The 16,480-nt window shown below is 38.9% G+C and overlaps 1 protein-coding gene across 1 annotated transcript in view; it reads right to left on the reverse strand.

Moving 5' to 3' along the window:
• LOC146560997 (protocadherin-15-like) overlaps window positions 1–16,480 on the reverse strand; it is a 170,716-nt gene that overhangs the window by 63,030 nt on the left and 91,206 nt on the right. Inside the window, exons 18-19 of the mRNA XM_085296662.1 lie at window positions 10,148–10,241; window positions 4,314–4,442 (exon numbers count right to left, since the gene is read on the reverse strand). Coding sequence (XP_085152788.1) covers window positions 4,314–4,442; window positions 10,148–10,241 — 223 coding nt within the window. The remainder of the gene's footprint in view (window positions 1–4,313; window positions 4,443–10,147; window positions 10,242–16,480) is intronic.

Below are 16,480 nucleotides of genomic sequence, written 5' to 3' on the forward strand. Positions count from 1 at the left end.
ATCTAGGCGGCTCGCCCACATAAATTGAAGTCTTTTCTTTGACCTCGCATGGGTTATTTGATCTCTGACACTTGCAGCCTTTGTTCTTGCTGATTTCAAACAATTAACATTAAACGCCGCAAAACCCAAAGCGAGTTACCACATTTTAATGGTGGAAGCAGTTAATATTATGCTAAATGAGCCATCAATGAAATGCAATCAATACACTTCTTTTCATTCCTGAAGCTGCTTTAGAAAAACCTGTGGGAAACAACGAGAAACCATTTACATATATCAATACTCCAAGAGAGAAATATTCATCAAATACATCATGTAAAGAGCTGATTATATAACTGAGATGCAGAGGTTTTCCTTTAAAAAAAAAAAAAATTATTATTATTACAATAATTATCAGAGAACTAAAGACCCAAAGGAATGCTACTGTGATGCCATTATGATCATGCAGGGTTCAAATAAATACCACAGAGCCAATCATGGGTCATTACATATGCCCGTGTCTATAAAAGCAGCGGCTATATTTAAAAAACAAGAACAAAAACCCAACTAAGTAAAGTATCTGAAATATTTACAGTCTGTGGAAATTGAGGGAGGAAACAGCTTTTTTCAGGGAACTGCAGAGTTGCATATGTATATTTAAAGTTACAGATGACAAAACATTACATTAAATTAGCATTTGGGATATTAATGGCTATGTATCTGTTTTCAAGACCCACTCCAACCTCAGCATTACATTATATGATCCAGATGATGAGTTTTCTTCACACTGAAGCAGTTTCTGTGGGGACACATTTGGACAGCATTTCTTAGTAATCTAACTTGCGAGTTTTAAATTGTGAGCTCGTGGGCAGGCTCTATATAGTGACTCTGAGAGCAATAGATGATCCTGCAGGTACAGGTGGCTTCAGCACAAAAACAGCTTGAGTAGGTGGGTTTTAAAGAACAGACCCACGCAGACCTCTAATATAGTACAAGGGAAATGAGTCTACTTTGTGCTCTGCTGGTGTGGGTCTAGTAGATTTATTTATTTTTTGTTTTTGTTCTGGATCATTAATGTTGAAACCTAAAATTCATTCTGAATTGCCCCCTTCTATTGCACTTATTTTTTTCTGTTCTCTGTCCTCTACAGTATTTTTAAAAATAAATTCAAGCACTGATGTCTTCATCTCAACAAAATCTTAAGGGGTGTTTTTGAGGAGAGTAAAGAGCTGCGTAGCATCTCTTTCAGATGTCTCGAACAATCAGACTCACTTTATCAAGGAATCTGTGTGGTAAAAAATCTTCAACAGCTTGTCCAATTAGCAACAATTTCTCATGATGCCTCCATGATGTGTGCGACACAAGCGCTAATCTATCTGTCCTCCAGTCATTTGCGTGCTCAGATTATGACTCCCTGCTAAGAGCAAATAGAATGGGCTTATATGGTTAGGATTTGTAAGTCACAGAACAAACGGCTCTATTAGCATAACCGGCAAAGCTGTCAGTTGTGATAACCTGGTAAATCATCTGCAGTCTATATGAGTGTGTACAAAATAAGAACAGGTGGGAACCAGCTCCAATTACTCTAACGATAATCCAAAATGCTTTAAGGCTAGCAATAAGATACTTAACAGCATTATGCATTTCCACTGCAATCATCTCCACTGTTGGCAATTGCCTAAAGCTTTGTGGCTGGCTGGATTGTAACTTTCTTCCTACAGGTGAATTCAAAGTAGTACAGGAAAACCGAACCAATTTTATTGGTGGAAATCAGATTTGAATGTGAAATACTTCAGTTGAAACAAATAAGCCTTATGCCAGCAGTCAGCATCCCACCCTTCCCTCCTCTATCACTTAGCACATTATGTGACAGTAAGCTGTGGGTTACTGATTTGATAGGAGAGCATTTGTTCCGCAAGACAGTTATAGACATGCACACAGTACAAGGCTTCTACAAAATCTCCACATCACAAGATGTTTTCTAGGTTTTCTGAAAGAAAGCTGCAAGTTACTAAACATTGGTTGGTGTGTCAGGATAGATGATGAAACATAGAGAAATGTTTAAGCGATGTATGTTAAGTGACAATGCCCTGGATGGTAAGATTTGTTTTGCCCTTCTTTTCCATTTTCTTTGCCAAGATGTCATGTGTCATCGCAGTGTATGAACTCAATGCAGCAGAGGTATCGAACTGCCAGAAGCTAAATTCATTTTCATCTAAGATAAACTCTATTATTAAACACCAAGCCACCTATTATTTTTGTTCAATTTCTTTTGACCTCACACAGTTAAACAATGTTCTCCTGCATATTTCTATCTAATGTATTCATGCTTGCTGCTGTACATTACTGATGATTCCAAGTGGCTAAAAAGGTTAATATCAAATGTGATGAAGGTATCTATTATTGCACCTCTTGTCAACTGGAATGCAAATGGCACATGTCATTTTGCTGAAATGTGGTGATTTATATTTTAAGCTAAAAGCCCACAGTTATCATTATATACGCATTTGCACTTTTCCTGCAATAACAAATACTACTTTAGACACGACTCCTAATGTAATACAAAAAAGAGAAGAAAATTAACAATTGCGCTATCTGCGTTACAGACAGAGTTTATTTAGGCCCCTCATCCTGAAGGGCATGTTCGCTCAAATAATGTTCAGTGAGCAAGATCTCCAAAAATGCAAATACATGCTCCTTCCACAGAAAATAAGTAAAATGTCACTCCTCCGTGACGGGATTAAACCAAGGAGATAAACGAGAAAAAGCAAAGGGATTTCCTACACACAGGCTTAAGGTGGACATAGAAATAATACTTTAGGACTAACATTTTAGCCAATATTTAGACAACTATCTTAGGACTAAATTATAAATATCTGGAAGCTTTAATCCTTAAGCAGACATTTCTCAATCAGAGAACTATCAGTTGTCAATCCAGAAATGTATTTATGTAGTTTGCCATTAACAAACTGGAGCAGCACTATATCATCTGTTCTATATCATCTAGCAGTGCAAGCCTGCAGAATTTAAAAGTGGTATTGGATTTCGAAGAATGTTGAAAAATGATTTAAGAATTGTATTTCAGCATACACTTGTTTAAAAATTTCACCTAAATTCCAAGTCTATGTTTTTATTTTTGGACTGCTATAGCAAAAAGATTTTTTATTTATTTGTTTTTCATACAAGACCTTGATGGAGCCCCTCAATTTGTCAACTATATGGACCATTTTAAGTCACTTCCTCTTTCCTTTTATTCAGGCTTCTTGTAATTGGTTGCCAGTTGTTAAAAAATAGATTTTCAGGACTTTGTAATATAAGATACTACACTATTGTGAGTAAGTACGTATAAAAGAACAGCAGGTCTCCTTTAATGATGAATCTTACTGACTTTTCAGGATTTTGCCTGATGGAGTGTAACATATGAGAAATGTGACCAAATATCACCAAAATGACTAACATTAAAAACATCACATTATATAAGAATGACTATTCTTTTTTTCCCTGCAATTTCTGCAGCTTTAACAGTGTTGCACTCAACAAAATGCCCCAATACGCTCTCGATCAGTTGCTATGGGCTAGTACAAGGGAAATCTGTGGTGTCTCTGCGTGCATGCGCATGGAGAGCAGGATTTTGTAGCGCTAAGTACTTTAATGTACTTTTCTTTTCAGTCACAAAGGCGCAGCCTCAACTCAAACTGGCATGCAGCCAGCTGAGGAAAAGTCAGTGTGGTGGACTAAGCTTTAATCTAGCTGCTGGCTGCATTTGTGAGGAAATACTTGGGAGTAAGACTGAAGGGAGCTCTACTGCATCCAGACACCAAACTTCGTTCATATGTCCTTTTGTCGCATTTCACACGTCATAAACTCCAAACATTTAGCAGCAGCCCATTTCCACACGCACTAAAAATGTGAAGGGTTGCTTGATATGAAATGTGAATATCCTGACAAATGACAAATGTCACTGATCTGGTTATGCCTATTTACCTTTGGAGGCAAGATTCTTTTTTTGTATGAGCAATTACAAAAAAACTGATATAACAAATTTTATGTACGTGGAGATTTTCTAAAGTGGTTGCTGGGTAAATCTGTAAACCTTTTTCTATCCATATGAGGCCATTGTTTAGAAACTGTTTAGAAATTGTCCATCTAGTTCAAATTTAGTCAAAAAACAAAACATGTAGAAGGCAGTGACTGAGAAAACCTCGGAATCTTTCATCTGTCAAGCAGACGTGTTAACCAGTGTCTTGTATCAGTGTTCCTTTAAAATATGAGGACATGCAACAATGAACAGAACACATCAGATTTACAAGGCAAGAACAGAGGGACATTACACTTACCCTTACTCGTCCTACAAACAAGTTGGCCTCTTCTTCTCGCACAGAAAAATTTGAAGGTATGGTGAGGTCAAACTTTGGGTCATTATCATTGACATCAGTAACAACTATGTTCACAGTAGTTGTGGTTGTCTAAAGGAAAAACAGTCAAACAGAGAGCACAATAAAACTAATGTTATTCACTTCACAGTGAGTGTTCCCTTTTCATAAACAAAGATGACAAGCACAACTAAAAAGGCATCAAATGTGATATAATGTAATTTGAGTAAATACACTTTGACATGAATAATTCATAGGGTGACTGTTAAAAGCTGTGTCATGCTCAAGTAGACATTTTAAAAAGGATTAGGATTATAATCAGACAACTTTTTTGGAGACCTGACAATTAAAAATAATAATTATAGTTGGAAATACTTTCAAAATACATTTTGTTGGAGATAAATGGAACCATTTAGCATTTATGAGTGAATCCATGAGCTCTCATTTAGATAAAAATGAAATACTTTGTACAATTCTAACAAGCTTATAATTATTTATGTATGTGTTTGGAATCAGCCACCTTTATTTTTCAGCATAGCCTGAAATCCCTTAACCAAGCTGTCTTGTCACTTTAAAAAAACAAAAACAAAAACAAAACAAAAACAGTATCCAGGAATAGTTCTCCAAGCTTCTTAAAGGACATTCAAAGCTCTTCTTTAAATGTTGGCTAACTAAATACTGATTTTACCCAAAGATTTCAAATTTGGATGAATTACTCCATAGGAACTCTTATCATTGATTTTCAGTCCAGCTCTTATTACCTCAGCCTTTTCTTCTTTATTCCCCTTCCTGAAGGATGGCTCCTTGCTACCCAGACAATTTCTGACTAAAAATTTCAGCTAAAAACGATGTGAACAAAGAGCCTAAAGACACCATTTAAAATTCTCAGTTTTATGCTTGAAAGAGTCATAGGTCAGTGGGAAGTTGCCCAAAAAAACAAAACAAAAAGACAAACATTCCTCTGAAAATGACCAGGTAAGAAAAAGTTTGAATGACCTTTAGAAAGCCTGGAAAATTAATTTACCATTTAAAAAAAAAAAAAAATACAAGAAAGCCTGGTCCTTGGAAGCCAAATGTCAAGAAATGAGAGGTGGCTCAAGACTTTTGCACAGTACTGTATGTTTCAGAAGCAGCTAAAATAAAATGACTTTCAACCAAGTCCAGCAAAAACACTAATTCACTCGAAAATTATTCCTAGTGTAGGGAAAATGTTAAAAGCCAACCATAAAAAATGATTCTGCATAAAAAGCACAATCATTTGGAACAACTACTGTAAATGCTAAAGTGTTTCAAAATATCAACTTTTGGTCAAACTATTATAATGCTTTGTAGCTGTGACAAAGAAACTCACATGCACCAAGTAAATGTGTTGGAATTAAAAAAAATTCTATTATATAAATGCCTTTAAACACTTTGGGTGCATACTGCATGTGCATACTGATAACGGGATTCTCAGTAATATTCAGTAACGTAAAGGCAGTCATACATGCCAGCTTTCCATACTGTAAGTGATGAGGGACCATAATTAAACTCAGTACACCATTGTGTACAAATGTACATAAGCAACTTGTCTGTATACAACACATAGAGAACTTCTTCATTCCTTCTTGGGAAAGATGCCCTGTTAGTAGTTATTAAGAGAAAATTGTACAAGGTTGGGGGCTAAAAGCATGAAACTAGATCCATCACATCATTCTTCCTCACTCATTTACAAGGCCAGTGTGGGCCACTGTGCTGCTGTTAACCTTCAAACAATGACACAGCACACACACCTTTAGCACTTCTATAAATCAACATAGAAAATTGGCTGGATATGCACAATCTATAATCTCTCAGTGCCCTGGGAGGAGCATGTATGCAAATAATGGTGTAAATGGTCTCCTTTGGGGGGAAGAAGGATAGGAAGGCTGTGGGAGGAGTTGGGCCTTGCAAAAGAAAAACTTCCTGGGAGACAGCTGTTTGGAGCTGCCCCGACAGATGAGACATTCAGCGGCACATTTCACAAAGAAAATGACCTACTTAATGTCACCTTCATCTCACCGTCCTTTGGGAAAACCTCCACCATTGTTGTTTCTTTGTACTACCTTCTGAGACATACATAATCGGCCTTTTCATGGAATTTCACACTGCAACTTATCACGAAAACCTGCCTCTGTTGCTATATCACTACTGAAAGTAGGAAGTTAAAGGAGGCAGTGTTGTGATAGGCTGTGCGTAGTTTTCATTTCGCAAAAGACCTGAAGCCAATTAGTGTCTTCATCCTGGCGTGGGTGTCCTTATCAAAGCCAAAACCCCCTACCACCATGGACACGAGTATGATTAATGAGCAGCTATTATAGATGGAGCTCTGTGATGCCTTGTGTTATGTCCTCACAGTCTAAAAGATCCAGAGGTGGGTGATGTTCCTTTTTTTGTTTTTTTAAATGACCATCCAAGCCAAAAGCCATGTTGCAGGGACTGATATGATAAGCTTGTTAGGAGTCATGTACTCTTTCCTTTTTTTTCCCTTCCCAGCATACCATTTTTTGGGACACATGTCTGTCTGGCAGTGTTTGATCTAAGCCTGTCCAGTCGAGATCACTTTTAAATTTACCACAAAGATGGGCACAATTTTTTTCATCCACGAGTACAAGAAAGAGTTAATACCGTGAAGGAAAATGCATGCGTGCATGTGTGTGTCCAGATTTGACTGCACTCAAAGGGAAGTAGCACCAGGGGGAAGTTGGCTTGCTAGCTCCTTGTGGCAGGTTTCCATGGATACCAAAGTTCTGGACTAATTACACATCCAAATCCCTGGTGTCCCCATCCTTTTCTCTATCGCTCTCCATCTCTTTTCTGTCCCCCTCCTCCTGTGCTTATTTTGATCCTTTCCTGTATCTAGCTGTCTAGGCAGCACTCTCTTGCACTGAATGACTTCCTCGCCTCTATTCTCCTACAAACCTTTACCCCGTCTTCCTCAATCAACTTTTCTTCCTGTTGTGACAACATTTCTTCCAAGTTGTGACATTTAGCCCACACAAGTCAGCCAACAATTTACTGTGTTTTCCCCCACACACATAAACACACACAATTTATAGGTGAAGGGTGTTGGCTTGTACAAACTGTCCATCAGTAGGTAGGACAAAGAGCATCAGCTTGTGTTTACCTCATTCTGAGAGGTGAAATCTCATCTTACATGCTCTTTATTTATTTGCTCTTTCCTCTCTGACCCCACCACTGTCCATCTGCCCCTCCCTCTCTAACTGCTGCATGATGTTCTCCCTTTGCACTGCTCTCACAATTACTGGGAAATACTACAAATTCTTTGTCATGTATTACTCCACAACACCAACACATTATATTTGCCAGCAGATACAAATTAGCTGTAGATCTCAGTTGTCATGAGTGTGCAGGTGAGAGGGGGTGGAAATCAACATCACCCTATTGACAGCTCATCAGCTAATGTTCACGGACTATCAGACACAGCATCTTAAAAAGGAAACCACATTTCACCTCTGCCTGGAACAGATACAGCTGCAAAAAAGAAAAAAAAGTGCCAAGTGAGCTGAAGTGTAATTAAATTAAGACAGTTTATGTGATTATCTGCTCTTCGTGGAAGACACAGAAGCCAGCATTCAATTTTTGTCATAATGCCTGAAGTTTTTCCAGCCAAAATGACAAAAAACAGCTCTGTGAATATAAGGACTCAACTACCTGTGATACCTCTAAATGGAAGACACTTTTTAAAAGATGCACTCGGTGCTGAGAAAACTATACAATGGTGAGATCATTGATGTTATCCAAGCTATGGTTTGGACATGTGGAAATTAGGAAGTTTACTATATGGGGGTGGTTATAATTAAAACTTTGCATAACGGGACATGTAGCAATTCCAAGCGTTTGGATGCATTTTAGAAGCTCAAAGTATGTCAGTTTCACAGTTATGTGGCAGTACTCATTTAAATATCCATCTGTCCAAGATTTTTTTTTTGTGCTTTTCTGTCATTCTATATTAACAGACTGAGTATTACATAAGTCATGATGCTTTTATTACCACACAACTCACGTATTTAACACAAATACAGTAACTGTACAATATATGCAGAGCAATCTAAAAGGTAAAAGTAGCTGTAGGTAAAATTGATTTGATCCATTTGCTCTACAAAGAGCTATGCTCGAAATGGCATTGTGTAAGCTGCATATTAGTAACAGGCAATAACAATATGCTGGTTAAGGTACTTCTGTCTTAGCATTTGGTATTTGCCATTTGTCAGTTAAAAACTATCATTTTATTCCAGGTGAATTATTTCAGGCTTTTTAAAACACTTTTTGGCCAAAAATGTACTGCCTGGCCAACAAAGTCTTACCTATTTGCTTCAATTTAACCAAGCAAATAGGTATATGAGTCATTAATTACTACAGTGGCTGGCAACAGGTTACTTACTGTAACCCCAGTTGATGCACTGAATAGCTTTTCATTTCTTAAACAACTGATCTGTGTTCTCTGATCACGGAAAAGATGTCACTCTATTTCATGAGGGTCAAACTATCGGCCTGCTTCAAGGAAAGGAAATAACTAAAAACACTGCTGATATTGCTAGAAGGATTATGATGAACCATCATCATTCAAGGAAGAAATGTGTTTGGGGGAAAAAGAAGAACTCACAAATATATATAAAAGAGCATTTCCACACACAATATGATGAGAACTCAACAGGTTCAGACTGAACAGCAGTGTAGCCTTAAGAGAAGCACTTATCAAAAAGGGTAATCAGGGAAAAAAGCCTTCAATTTTCTAGGGAGCATAAAGATTGGACTCTGTAGCAATGGAAAAAGTCAGGTTGTCTGATGAGTCTAGATTTATCCTGTTTTAGAGTGATGGGTGCATCAGGATAGGATGACAGGTGGATAAAGTATTGCACCCATCATGCTTAGTGTCTACTATACAAGCCTGTGGGATGGTGTTCTGATCTGGGGTTGCTTCAGCTGGTCAGGTTTAGGTTTAACAACATTATGTGCCCAGAAAATGAGGTCAGCTGACTACCTGAACATTCCACCATGAGCAGGTTTTTTCCATCAATGGATTTTTTCTTGATGATGTCAGGAATCATCAGGCTCAAACTGTAAATGAGTGGCTATCTTCGCACATGGATTGGCTATCACAGAGTCCAGAACTTAATCCCACTGAGAATCCTTGTTATATGCTAGAGAAGACTTTACTCAGCAACTCTCCCAGCATCAATACAAACAAATTGGCACAACAAAGTTCTGGACAGAACTATATGTTGTGACACTGCATACGTGTACACAAACAATGCCAATGGAAATTTGTGCTGTAAGTTAAGCTAAAGGCAGACCAACAAAATATTAGTGAGAGTGTTTTTTTGGCCGGTGACACTCACTCTAATTTGAATGAAGGGGAATGAGTAATAGACAGACCTGGAATCGATTTCAGATGAACACAAGTGGGGAAAAATAATCACACAGACAACTGCTACCAGAGAAGTTATTAATGAAATTCACTGTAAAAAAAATAAGTGAAAAGCTCAAGCCGAGAAGCCAAATTCAAACAATTCTAACTTCACTGCATGGGCTAAAATGACAGTCTGTCACAAAAATCACAGCATGATACTCTCAGAGCTCAAACACACAAGTGGATTTTACCAGAATAAGTAGCATGTGGAGTCATGAAGCCAAATGCACAAATTAATAAGCTTGTTTGAGAATATTTTGCTTGTGATTAATGTTTTCAAAAGGTTTGAAGACCATCAACCCTGAGGAATCAGGTCATCAGTTTAGATAGTTTAGATGTCCGTTACCCCTCCAGGGTGACCATCTGAGGCTGTGACAATCAGACGGTACTGGTCAGTTGTCTCTCTGTCCAGAGGCTTGTCCAGAAGTAGAAGGCCAATCCTGTGGAGAGGGGTCAGAGAAAAAACTTGTATTACTTTTATAAAGGAGGACACTTTGATTGTAATTATTCCTTTACTTTCTTTTTGTGTCAGGTCATTAATTTAGGGAAATATGTTGGATATATCACTTAACAACATGATGTATGTCTGCATTTCATTATTTGCATTCATTTCAGAAAAATTAGGAAAAAAGAATGTTGGCAATGATCAAAAAGAATGAGTCTGGGATGAAGAGCAGGTGTGAGCTTAAATGCTCCCACTCTGTCTTTCTCTCTGTAGCCAGTCTCTTGCTCCCAAAGCACACGGACAGGCAAAGATTCATGTTCCCCTTCTAATGACTGCAGCAGACACCGAGACCCTCCTGCTCGTTCACATGGTATAATTTGGCACTCTGGCATTCCAAACACAAAGTGTGGATGCATTCCCATGCAGAGCACTGAATTATCTTTGTTTGCACACAGGCACACAAGACATGAGTAAGTGCAGCCATACAAAAACACACAGCATGCACAAAACAATTCCAGTGACACACTCAGGAGAGGTTCTGCCAGAACTGCAAAAAGGAAGGAAAGAGGAATGCATCTGAACGCACTATTAGATTAATGCCCGTTGCAATTCCCTGCTGTCCCCATGGTCCTTCACATTTCTAATTTAAAGCTCCTGTGGCCAAGCAGTCCAAGCAGAACCTGGCCGCTACTTTTCTACTGCCTCTGCAGCCCATAACTGTGAAACTATAGACCCTCATTTAACAATCTGACAGGCAAGTACTGACACCTCCATCAACACTGTCTATTTTTCTAAGTACTTGCCCCAAGGTTATAGTGAACACACTGCTTTGAATCCACCACACCTGATGATCGGTGGTTCAAAAGGCCAAACGCAGTTTTCTAAAACCACCATAAAAATGCAGAACAGCTTCCTTTGCTGGCTGCTGTGCTCATGTTTATTTATACATAAGCTGGAGAGGAGTAAATAGCATTCTATTCTGAATGAAAGCACAAGAAACCATGATGTGTGACAGTGAAGATATACATTGATAACTGTCATTATTATAGTGATAATGATGATGATCTTGATGGTTATTAAGACAAAGATTAAAATGATTAATTCTGCTAGTCTGGGGGTTTTTAATTTTCCTCACAGCAGCTAAAGTATTGAACTACACTTGAGCGGCTGGGTCTGAGGGGTTCACTGATCATGTGCGATAGAGCCCTCCCTCCTCTCCCCAGCCAACACAAATGAAACAATGCTGTCAGATCTATGGGACACTGTTAACAGCATCATCTAGAGTGTCAGCGCTGCACTTTAGCAGCTATCTAAATAATAACACTAACATCTTTCATTTTGCTCTTATCATGACTCTTTATGGTAAACTGTACTTGATGTATAGTGTCTATCTGGCTAGGCAAGGAGCGGAAAGGCATAGCAGAGATTATCATCTAAGCCAAGATGAAGTTCATTCATGCCACAAGGAGAAAGTTAAGCTACAGCTGCTGCATTGTTATGTTTGTTGTTTGCACAGTGCTGTGCAAAAGTCTTGAGCCACCCCTCATTTCTTTACATTTTGCTTCAAGAAGCCAGACTCAAGTGGCCTTAGTTCTCTTTCAACCTATTTTCAGTCCAGTTCTTGTACCTGACCATTTTCAGAGAAATGTTTTCACCTAACACTGACCTTTGAATCATTCAAGTGTTCAAAAAGGCATCAAGTCGAAGGAAGATGAAGCTGTGTTGTTTCTACACAGACAGCTGAGCAAAGAACCAATTTTAAATCGTATCTTTAGGCACCTTGTTAGAAGTAAACTGTCACAAAAAACACAATAACGGTTCTCATGTCTTTAGTTGAATCTATAAAAATATCAATGACAACTCAGTTTGACAGGCATAAAAAAGTATTTTTACACCACAAATCATATCTCAGCATGGTGTTCTTAAACAGTTTGAGGAAACTGGACAAAAGAAGTGACAGACTTGCAAGACTATGTAAAGTACACTGAAAGTCATGTGTTTGACACAGGCATGACACAGACCTGACAGATGGATTTTGTACATCAATTGAAGCGAGCTCATTGGAAAGGTGGCTGTCAGGAAGCTATTACAGTGGGGCAAAAAAGTATTTAGTCAGCCACCGATTGTGCAAGTTCCCCCACTTAAAATGATGACAGAGGTCAGTAATTTGCACCAGAGGTACACTTCAACTGTGAGAGACAGAATGTGAAAAAAAAAATCCATGAATCCACATGGTAGGATTTATAAAGAATTTATTCGTAAATTAGGGTGGAAAATAAGTATTTGGTCACCTCAAACAAGGAAAATCTCTGGCTCTCACAGACCTGTAACGTCTTCTGTAAGAAGCTTTTCTGTCCCCCACTCGTTACCTGTATGAATGGCACCTGTTTGAACTCATCATCTGTATAAAAGACACCTGTCCACAGCCTCAAACAGTCAGACTCCAAACTCCGCCATGGCCAAGACCAAAGAGCTTTCGAAGGACACCAGGAAAAGTATTGTAGACCTGCACCAGACTGGGAAGAGTGAATCTACAATAGGCAAGCAGCTTGGTGTGAAAAAATCAACTGTGGGAGCAATCATCAGAAAATGGAAGACATACAAGACCACTGATAATCTCCCTCGATCTGGGGCTCCACGCAAGATCTCATCCCGTGGGGTCAAAATGATCATGAGAACGGTGAGCAAAGATCCCAGAACCACACGGGGGGACCTGGTGCATGACCTGCAGAGAGCTGGGACCAAAGTAACAAAGGTCACCATCAGTAACACACTACAACGGCAGGGAATCAAATCCCGCAGTGCCAGACGTGTTCCGCTGCTGAAGCCAGTGCATGTCCAGGCCCGTCTGAAGTTTGCCAGAGAGCACATGGATGATACAGCAGAGGATTGGGAGAATGTCATGTGGTCAGATGAAACCAAAGTAGAACTTTTTGGTATAAACTCAACTCGTCGTGTTTGGAGGAAGAAGAATACTGAGTTGCATCCCAAGAACACCATACCTACTGTGAAGCATGGGGGTGGAAACATCATGCTATGGGGCTGTTTTTCTGCCAAGGGGACAGGACGACTGATCCGTGTTAAGGACAGAATGAATGGGGCCATGTATCGTGAGATTTTGAGCCAAAACCTCCTTCCATCAGTGAGAACTTTGAAGATGAAACGAGGCTGGGTCTTCCAACATGACAATGATCCAAAACATACCGCCCGGACAACAAAGGAGTGGCTCCGTAAGAAGCATTTGAAAGTCCTGGAGTGGCCTAGCCAGTCTCCAGACCTCAACCCCATAGAAAATCTGTGGCGGGAGTTGAAAGTCCGTGTTGCTCGGCGACAGCCCCAAAACATCACTGCTCTCGAGAAGATCTGCATGGAGGAATGGGCCAAAATACCAGCTACTGTGTGTGCAAACCTGGTAAAGACCTATAGTAAATGTTTGACCTCTGTTATTGCCAACAAAGGTTATGTTACAAAGTATTGAGTTGTATTTTTGTTATTGACCAAATACTTATTTTCCACCCTGATTTACGAATAAATTCTTTACAAATCCTACCATGTGGATTCATGGATTTTTTTTTTTCACATTCTGTCTCTCACAGTTGAAGTGTACCTCTGGTGCAAATTACTGACCTCTGTCATCATTTTAAGTGGGGGAACTTGCACAATCGGTGGCTGACTAAATACTTTTTTGCCCCACTGGATTAAGAAAGGGTGACAGGAGAAAAGACTGAGGAAAGCCAAATTAAACAAGTACTGGACTGAAAATCAGTAGCAAAGGGTCTTATTAAGCGATGAATCCAAATTTAAATTTTTTGGTTTATATGTACAGAAGTTGTCAGGAAAGTTGTACAACAGTGAGTGCTTGCAGCTATCTGTAAAACATGGCGGAGGCTCAGTTATGGTTTAGGGCTACATTTCAGGTAGTGATGTTGGGGATCTTGCTAAAATCAATAGAATGATGAACACAGAAAAATACCTTATAGCTAACACAAACCCTGGAACACTGTCAGGCATGGACTGGCATCTCCAGAGCCCGGACCTCAATGTTATTGAAGCAGCGCAGCATCATTTTGATAGAATTTTTGCCTAAGTTGAGCTGAGGACAGTTCAGGCTTTGTTTAGGAGTAAAGATTGGTCATGCCAATATTAACTGAACAAGCTAGTTAGGATTTGATAAAACTGTATGTTTTTTAAATAAATTACTGCTAAAACTTTCCAATTTTTCCGACAAACTATGATGAATGAGAGGTGGCTCAAAACTTGCACAATGTTGTATTTAAAACTGAGTCTGATTACCATATTGTGCCCAATGTTAGTTTCACTGGACAGTAAAAAAAGAAAAAGAAAAAAAGAGTAATTTCACTTGAACCCCTTTTAATTTTGGTTTCAATTTCACTTTGAAGCAACACACTGAGCTGCCAACTAGAACACACTGCAAGTATCAAAGCTGGCATAGCCTCCAGGTTAGGTTTTTATGACTCTGAGAAACTACAAAAAGAGAACTGACTTCAAAGACGATGCTGTAATCAAACAAAAGTAGGCAGGGTCAGAGTACTCAAAGTAGCATCAAGATCTGCAGACTGAAAACCCACGATAAAATTTATATGACGAATATTGTTGTAGCTAATTAAATACTGATATTTGAGTTTTTGTGCATGTTATTTGACAGCGATATACTGGCCCAAATGTAAGACAATCTCAAACACTGATGCTTAAAGGATTTATGATCAAAGCAATATGCACCGAGACAGAAATTTTACATTTGAAATCAACTCGTCCGTTCTTTCTAGTGGAAAATCTAGACATAACAGTAAGTGAATATGAAGCATTTCCACCTCCTTTAGGGGTCTCTGCCCCATTTATAAGAAAGTTCTTACTGGAGGGCTCATTATTCATACAAGCTGGATTGAGCCAGCCTCCTATGTAGCCTGTTATCTGAACATGCAGCAATGCAAAAATCTCTTCACTGAATCAAATCTGAGTTCTGAGGGTTGAAAAATTAGAGTGTGCAATACGCTCTGTACTGTAAATTGCACACTCGTCAGTTGTACTAATAATTTTTTTGATTCATCATGTGCTATATCAGCACTTGCTTGCATTTATTATACTGATAGCCTGGTGAAAGCCTGTGATGTGACTGTAACATTTTTAACACACAAAGAATGAGCTAAATGAAGATGTGTCTATTTATTTTAGCATGATTTCTGTCATATCTGGTTTAGGAGATTACAGTGCCAGTGGCAAAAATAGCGATCCCCTGCTATTTTGATTGTGTCACCATGTTTTTGCTTACCGTGACTAAACCACACAGCAAACGACTCTCTATAAAAACATACAATTTTAACACCGTGGAGCAAATTAAGAGTGGAGAAAAGGTGGCAATACAGTACTGCAACACACCTTGTCCTTACCTAGCTGGGAGGTTGAAAACGCAGACAAAATAAGCTTTAATCAATTAGTGAGACACATGTCTGGCAAGGCCCTGCATTTTCAGTCTCCCCATGTCTCGTCACTCCATATTTCTTGTTCGTTTATAGATGAGAAAAGCACTCAGCGCCCACAATATTTTATGCTTTTTGCTTGCTCCGTAGAAGTAGGTGAGTGAGTTTTTTGTATGCTAATGTTGAGATCTCTCCAAAACATGTTTGCTGTTTTATGATAATTTATTAGGAAACTGATTCTTGTGGACTGCGGCCTGATGGCTGAGCCATTGCCACCACACCAGCTCGCTGCTCCTTCAGTCAGATGAGCTAAAAACCTTTTCTAATTATTTTAGCCGACCTTGCTCTGCAAATTATGGAAGAAATATGCTGGCAAGGTGAGAACATGTGATCGCAGCCTTTGTGGGGTTCAAAATGTCCAAAAACAACACTCTGAAGCTAGCAGTGACGTGTTTTCCAATTCAAAATCTTCTAAACTAAAGATTGCATTCCTCAGTACAAATGCTAAACCAAGCAAGGTCTAAAGTATATAAGCAGAGTCTCTGGTTGAGAAATAGTCACCTCACTGAGCCTCAACTGGTAGCTTGAGCCAAACTGTGCTTCAGGCTGTCCTATTAGCACTTAATTTGTTTGCAGTTTTCTTCTGTATGGAATTGCCTTCATATCTTAAAATAACAAAACTCCAACAAACTCTTTGAAAAAAGTTCTCTCTCTATGAGAACATTTGACAGTATAATTAAAACCAATGAATGCCAAGTGAGCTTCTATATTCCTCCATCACAAGTGCACATCTGTC

This window comes from Mchenga conophoros, linkage group LG13 (assembly GCF_057382185.1).
Source record: "Mchenga conophoros isolate Kocher_MC1m ecotype Shallow Benthic linkage group LG13, M_conophoros_male_GT1.1, whole genome shotgun sequence".
In the NCBI taxonomy this organism is placed as follows: Eukaryota; Metazoa; Chordata; class Actinopteri; order Cichliformes; family Cichlidae; genus Mchenga; species Mchenga conophoros.